This window comes from Apaloderma vittatum, unplaced genomic scaffold, assembly GCF_000703405.1.
Source record: "Apaloderma vittatum isolate BGI_N311 unplaced genomic scaffold, ASM70340v1 scaffold2067, whole genome shotgun sequence".
Taxonomy (NCBI): domain Eukaryota; kingdom Metazoa; phylum Chordata; class Aves; order Trogoniformes; family Trogonidae; genus Apaloderma; species Apaloderma vittatum.
This window is the reverse complement of record NW_009726482.1, coordinates 9,092-16,530: the sequence shown is the minus strand read 5'-3', so window position 1 is coordinate 16,530 and position 7,439 is coordinate 9,092. Positions and strand designations below refer to the sequence as shown.

The 7,439-nt window shown below is 48.0% G+C and overlaps 1 protein-coding gene across 1 annotated transcript; it reads left to right on the top strand.

The window, feature by feature from the left end:
* Positions 1–3,418: 3,418 nt before the first annotated feature.
* On the top strand, positions 3,419–4,390 carry LOC104276826 (olfactory receptor 14A16-like). The gene has a single exon (XM_009873275.1). The coding sequence runs from the start codon at positions 3,419–3,421 to the stop codon at positions 4,388–4,390; it is 972 nt and encodes a 323-aa protein (XP_009871577.1).
* The last annotated feature ends 3,049 nt before the right edge of the window (positions 4,391–7,439 follow it).

Here is a 7,439-nt window from a genome sequence, read left to right as displayed (position 1 = left end):
TTCGTCCGTCTCGCATGGATTCCCCACAGAGAGACAAGACACAGAAGAAGAGGAGGAACGGAGAAACAGAAAAGGGTACGTAAGGAAGATTTTTCTTTTTCCCTCCTCTTGTGGAGAGGGCTTTAAAATCGAGGAAGTTAAAGATTATTGCAGTAATTCAATCAGAATGCTGAGCAGAATACTAGATGTTTTATTTACATCTTCCCTTCTGGGTTTTGCTGACGGGCCTGCCAGAATTATAGGGGAGTAATGGCAGAGTTGTTGCTGGATTGATTGAGCAGTTGAGTTGTGCACTGTCACAGCCCTGCTGTGAAATGTCATTTCTAGTCCTGCTCTGGGCATTGCACATCCCCACACCCCACTGCCCCAGAAAGAGCCCTGAGCAATGTGTGAGGGACACGATCTCCCCTCCCAGGAATCTGGGCGTCAGAACTTGGCCTTTTGTCTTAATGTAACACATCCAGTCTTAGTAAAAGTCAGTGCCTTCTTTTCCTTGCCTTTGTCTCCCTGTCACCAGTGCCTCCAGTTTTTTGTTCTAACAAGGCACCAGGGAGTCTTTGTCAGTAATGACCCTCTGTGGGACCCATTAACTCTCCAAGAGACTTTGGAGTTTTCACCTGACTTTGCCTTCCTGAGAGGTTTCTTCAGCTTCCTCTCAGAGTCTGAGCTTGATGGACTTGGCACCAAAAATCCACCAGATGGATCATTAAATTGCCTTGGGCAAAGCACAGCAGGGCTGAGGGCACTGCCTGTGGGCACCAAGAGGACAGGAGGTGGGCACAGAGAGCTTAAAGGCAGTCAAAACTGGGAGGATGGCAGAGAGCTCACTGAAGGAGGAATCTTCAAAGCCTTTGACTCGGTAAATCACCAGGTGCAGGGCAATGCAGATGCAGTTCCCTGAGGCATCTCCTGGAGCTGGCAGAGCCATAGCTTATGGAATGTGTAAGGTGGACTCCCTGTCCCAAGACTGCTGTTAGGTAAGTGTGAATGGCTGTGACTGCAGGGGTGCCGGCAGGGGTGCCCCAGGCTGTCCTTGGAGCAGGGTCCCTGCACAGTGCCAGAGACTGTGTGCTGGGGCAGGGACTCTGCTGCCTGCTGGGGTTAGCTCCAGTCTTTCCAGGGAGCTCTGCATGGTGATGGGGGAGAAAATATGGAGGGAAGGAGTGGCCCCTTGGCAGGGGAGGGCAGGGCTGTTCTGCTGATGAGAAGGTGCTGCATGGATCAGGGCTGCTAACAGCTCCAGGTCAACCCCTGGGACTTTTTCCAGGGGACTTTTCAAGAAAAACATCATGAGGGGCTACCTGTGAGTAAAGGTGCTTGCCAGGGTCCATGCTGTCACTTCCCAGCTGCAATGGTAGGTGGAAAATGTCATGAAGCTGTCAGATTTGCACTGGAGACTGAGACTCCTACAGCATTACAGTGAGTGATGAACACATTTCACAAGGAAACACATAAAGTCACATAGAACACAGAATCATAGAACAGTTTTAGTTGGAAGATACCTTCAAGATCATTGAGCCCAACCTTTTTTCCAGCCCTATCAACACCACTGAACCTTGTCCCTCAGCACAACATCCACCCGTCTCTTAAACCCCTCCAGGGATGGTGACTCAACCCCCTCCCTGGGCAGCCTGTTCCAACATCTGACAACCCTCTCAGTACAGATATTCTTCCTAATATCCAACCTGAACCTCCCCTGGTGCAATTTAAGGCCACTTCCCCTTGTCCTATCACTCGCCACTGGGGAGAACAGACCAACCCCTGCCTCACTACAGCCTCTTTGCAGGCAGTTACAGAGAGCAATGAGGTCTTCTCGTCTCTAGGCTAAACAGCCCCGGATCCCTCAGCTGTTCCTCGTACGACACATGCTCCAAATCCTTTACCAGCTTGGCAGCCCAACTCTGTACCCTCTCCAGCACCTCAGTGTCTCTCCTGTAGTGAGGGGCCCAAAACTTGACAAAGGACTCAGGTGCAGCCTCACCAAAGCCGAGCCCAGGGGAAGGATCACCTCCCTGCTCCTGCTGACAACACCATTCCTGACCCAGGCCAGGATGCCCTTGGCCTCCTTGGCCACCTGGGCACACTGCTGGCTCATGTTCAGCTGGCTGTCCATCAACAACCCCAGGTCCCTCTCTGCCTGGCAGCTCTCCAGTCACTTCTCCTCAAGCTCAACCTTCACTCTACCTACAAAAGCATTCACATCACCTTTTCAGCTTCTTGATCTTTTCAGGGTTTATCTGATCTCTTTAGGGCTTGCCAACAGGGACGCACCCTTGGAGCAGTGCCTTGCTGCCAGGAGGGGTCTGCAGGGCAGAGCTGAGCCCCCAGCAGCTGGGATGGGCTCTGGGAGCAGGGACAGGGAGGAGACCTGGGCACAGAGGAGGAGATCCTGGCAGGGACAGCTCCAGGCAGCAGAGCCGGGGGCGGGGGCTGGCAGGGAAAACTGCAAACCAGCCCCGGGAGGAAGCTCCCTTCAGGCAGCTCTCTTCTGGTCCTTCACTGTAGATGCCTTCTGGATGCCATCTGCTGAAAAATGACTTCACTCTCTGCTTAAGACATCCCATCTTCAAGACAGATATCTGACTGTCTGCATTGACCATCCAGCTTACGAGCTGCCCCTATAAATGCACAGGTCTCCCGTAGGAACCTAGGTTTGTTAATCTCTTCTCAGACTCTTGCTTTTCTCTGAGAGAGGCCCAGGCCTCATCCTGCCCTCTCCATCACAACCTCTGCGCAGCAAAAAGAAGAGTTTGTTGGTCTGCCCTTTGAGACAAGACTCCCCCACTTTCACCAGAGTCCGGTTGCTTTTGTTATCAAGGGTAGTGTGTGTTTGCAGTAATCATCAAGGTAGCAGAAGTGAAAGCCCAGGGCTGCTGGGAACAAGAGTGACCGACACTGCAGCTCTTCTGACTCAGCACTGACCCACAGAGAGTTGAGTCCTTTTGCCTGTCTTGGCTCAGGACTCCACACTTTCTGTCACAAAAATAAGGATTTCTTCTCCTCAAAATAGTACTCATGAGACATGATGGTGAAAAATAAATGCCAGAAAATGTATGATAAAGACATGCTAAGCCTCTCTTCTGCAGCCCACACTCTTTGGAGACATGAGTGCAGATACTGAGCATTTGCATTAAGCTTGAATAGCATCTGACATCCCGTGTGAGTATCAGAGGTGTCAAGAACCAGCTCCCATGCACTCACTGCAGCAGGGCAGAGCTGGCTCCTTGGCAGCATGTGGGCAGAGATCCTGCTCCTCACAGTGTATTCAGCCAGTACAAAGCGAAGGAAGGAAACGCTGTGGGATTGAGGGGTGATTACATGAAAGATAGGGTGGCTTTGCTAAGAGAACTCTGTTGTAATTTCACCCTGATTTTTTCTTTTTTTTTAAGGACAGTGGACCCATGCCAAGAACCAGCAAATGTCCAACAGCAGCTCTATCACCCAGTTCCTGCTCCTGCCATTCGCAAACACGCGGGATCTGCAGCTCTTGCACTTCTGGCTCTTCCTGGGCATCTACCTGGCTGCCCTTCTGGGCAACGGCCTCATCATCACCACCATTGCCTGGCACCACCACCTCCACACCCCCATGTACTTCTTCCTCCTCAACCTCTCCGTCCTTGACCTGGGCTTCATTTCTACCACTGTTCCCAAAGCCATGGCCAATTCCCTTTGGGACACCAGGGTCATCTCCTACAGTGGATGTGCTTCTCAGGTTTTTTTCTTTTTTGTTCTGATGTCAGCAGAGTTTTATCTTCTAACCATCATGGCCTATGACCGCTACGTGGCCATCTGCCAACCCCTGCACTACGGGACCCTCTTGGGCAGCAGAGCTTGTGCCCACATGGCAGCAGCTGCCTGGGCCAGTGGGTTTCTCACTGCTCTCCTGCACACGGCCAGTACATTTTCACTGCCCCTCTGCCAGGGCAATGCTGTTGGACAGATCTTCTGTGAAATCCCACAGATCCTCAAGCTCTCCTGCTCACACGCCTACATCAGGGAAGTTGGGCTGATTGTGGTTAGTGTCTGTGTAGCATTTGGATGTTTCGTTTTCATCGTACTGTCCTATGTACAGATTCTCAGGGCTGTGCTGAGGATCCCCTCGGAGCAGGGACGGCATAAAGCCTTTTCCATGTGCCTCCCTCACCTGGCTGTGGTCTCCCTGCTTATCAGCACTGGCATTTTTGCCTACCTGAAGCCCCCCTCCCTCTCCTCCCCATCCCTGGACCTGGTGGTGTCAGTTTTGTACTCGGTGGTGCCTCCAACAGTGAACCCCCTCATCTACAGCCTGAGGAACCAGGAGCTCAAAGATGCAGTTCGAAAACTGGTGACTACATGTTATTTTAGACACAACGTAGTGTCCACCTTCTGCAACATATCATTTGTCACATAACTCATTACAGACTCAACCTGTCTATTATATGCACTGTGGTTGTTGATATTATTGTTGGTAATTTTTTTTTCAGACTTCTGATAATGTTGTCCACAAAGAATTTTCATTATTCACACCATCTCAAATCCTTTATCTGTTATCTCATTTAACCCAGAACAGTTTAAATTAATTTCCATACCCTCTCCACATTTCAACATTAAAAAGAACCTTACAGTGATATTTTTATCCAAGATTTTTCCTCTGAGACCTTCTCTGGAGCTGCAGAGGCAGTGCCTGTGTGAAGAGCCCCTGCACAGCAGATCTCTGACAGAGTTGGCCTCTGTAACAGCATTTCCATCACAAAAGGGCATCTCCTCAGGTTTAGGTCTTTTTCTGAAGTTGTTCTCCAGAATATGCCTCAGTAATAGACTCTAAAGAGGATTCTTGCTTTGCTTATTTCTCCATGGGCTTAGTGTGATGAGTCCCAGAATGGTCTTTCAGGTGTCGCTGTTTTCAAAGGGAAACGTCGAAAAACAACAAAACTTATCTACACATAGATATGTAGGCACTTCTTTATTGAAGCACTGGGAAGCATAGATAAGTTTCGTCATTTTTGCAACCTTTCCCTTTGAAAATAGCAACAGTTTTGATGACCCAGATGGGACTGACAGCAGGACCTTGCGAGTGAGACTGGATGAGATTAAGCACTGATCAAACTCCCACCGGTACTGAGGAATTCTCGGGAAGAAACATCACCTTCAACTCTTACAGCTCCTCGCAACGTTCTCTGGACGGTAAGGCACGTCTTTAAAATTTAGGGGGGCCTATCTTGGTGAACTAACCTGTAAGTTGCGGTGTCGGTGACCCTGCTTGATTGGGCTCAGGAAGCCCAGGAGCCTGCCAGTCAGACGAGTGAAATTTCCGCATGGTTGTGCTGGGAAATTCCCCGTATTTGGAAGCCTAGGCACTGCCTGTGAGGCGAACGCGAAAGCGACCACAGGGTTGGCAGTTGTATTTGCATTGATATTTGTATTTGCATTGGTATCAGCATAAAGCAGGTCCGCGTATGCATGAAAAGTGTATGCATAATAAGGTACCTTATTGGTTTATGCTGTAATCTGTGTTTTTGCAAACTTTGTGAGGGTGTGAGATTGAGACGTGCGATTCCACACGAAGCAAGTGTGGAGCTTTGATCCACTTCCGTCACCCCATGAGGGGAGTGGCCAGAGACGAGTGAAGTGTAAGGACGAAACGATTGTGAGATAAAAGAGGAAAATGTTGAAATTTCCTAAGTTATTCAGAAGAAATCAGGAGTCCATCCCCAAAACCTTACCTCTGGGATGTCTCCTAGTACACTGGAAGGAGTTAAAGGAGGACTTTTGAAAGGACAGGCTTATTGATAATTGTAATCATGAATGGTTATTATATGATTTAGAAGATGGTGAAAAATGGCCTCTGAATGGGACTTTGAATTATAATTAATGTTATTTTGTAGAAGGGAAGGGAAACGGGACAAGATTCCGTATGTTGATCTATTCTTTTACCTTTGAGAAAAGTCAGAATGGCAGAGAGATTGTAACATGAATGATCAGGCTTGTAACAAAGAAATGCCTCTACGAGCAAAAGAAAAGAAAGTAGGAGAAAATTGTTTAGCCTGTGCCTCCACCAAAATGTGCTGTAAGCATCTGGCTTTAAAAGAAAAAGGAACAGGACTATATGGGGCCTGAATTAGATACAGCACCATCAGCTCCTATAGCTCCTGTTCCGATTTATCCCCCCCACCATCCTCCTTTTGAAGCTGAACCTGACTCTGGTGCTGATTCTCTGAACAGGAGGGCAGCATCAGAACCTGATGTGTCAGGGTTTGGGCCGGGTAGTGCTGGATTGGAGGAAGAATCTCTCGAATTGGATTCTTCCCGTCCATGAGCAGGAGAACAAGACAGTGTACCCATTTGGTAACTCCGTTAAGATCACAAACTGGGAAATGGTTGATAGCTCCCTTAAGGCAGGGAGTGGGGCAACGGGGACTGGTATATGTAAAAATACCCTTTCCGCCCTTGGACCTTAGAGTCTGGAAAGAGACATTCGGTCCCTATAGAGAGGATCCTGGCAAAGTGGGGAGAGTAATAGGGATGATAATTAAAACACAGAATCCAGATTAGGATGACATACAGGTGATTTTGGACATCCTTATGGATTCCACTGAAAAGCAAATGGTTTTATGGACTGCCAGGATGAGTGCAGAAGAGGATCTACATACTGGGACTATTACTGGCACCATAAATCAGAATTTTCCTACTGGGGATCCGCAGTAGGAAAACCGAGACGAGCATATGGAAAGATTAAAAAGACACCAGCAGTGGATCCTGTATGGTGTTCAAAATGCCATGCCCAAAACCATAAATTGGTCCAAACTATATGATATTAGACAGGAAAAGAAAGAATCCTCAACTGCATTTTTAGAAAGATTAAAGGAAGCAATCTGTCAATATCCAGATTTGCGACCAGAGGCTGAAGAAACTAAGGCACAATTGGCATTAATATTTTTAGGGCAATCCCAGGAGGATATAAGAAAGAAACTTCAGAAATTGGAAGAAGTGGAAATGCAAAATTTGGACAGACTATTTGAAACAGCCTGGAAAGTTTACAATATCTGAGACAGAGAGACTGAAATGAGAAAACAGAGACAATTGCTTGCAGTAATGACAGGAACACCAGGAGTTGCCAACCGGGGACAGGGGTGAGGATGAGGGATGGTAGGAGGAGGAACGAGAGGAGGTAGTAGGGGACAAATTAATCGAACCCCTCTCAAAATAAATCAATGTGTCCACTGCAAAGAAGAAGGACATTGGAAAAATGAATGTCCAAAATTAATTAATCAACAAACGGCAACTAATATGATGGTTTTGGGAGAATGTACACAATGACTGACACTGGACGTGAACCCAGCTGAGCCTCTGGTTACAATAGAGCTGGGAGAAAAAGAAGTTACATTACTGGTGGATACAGGCGAGACTTTTTCTGTGTTAAACGAACCAGCAGGAAAACTGGGGAAAAGGATGGCTGAGAT

What these genes read in the sequence shown, in the direction of transcription:
- LOC104276826 (XM_009873275.1), top strand. Translation starts at nt 3,419, where the DNA reads ATGTCCAACAGCAGCTCTATCACCCAGTTCCTGCTCCTGCCATTCGCA.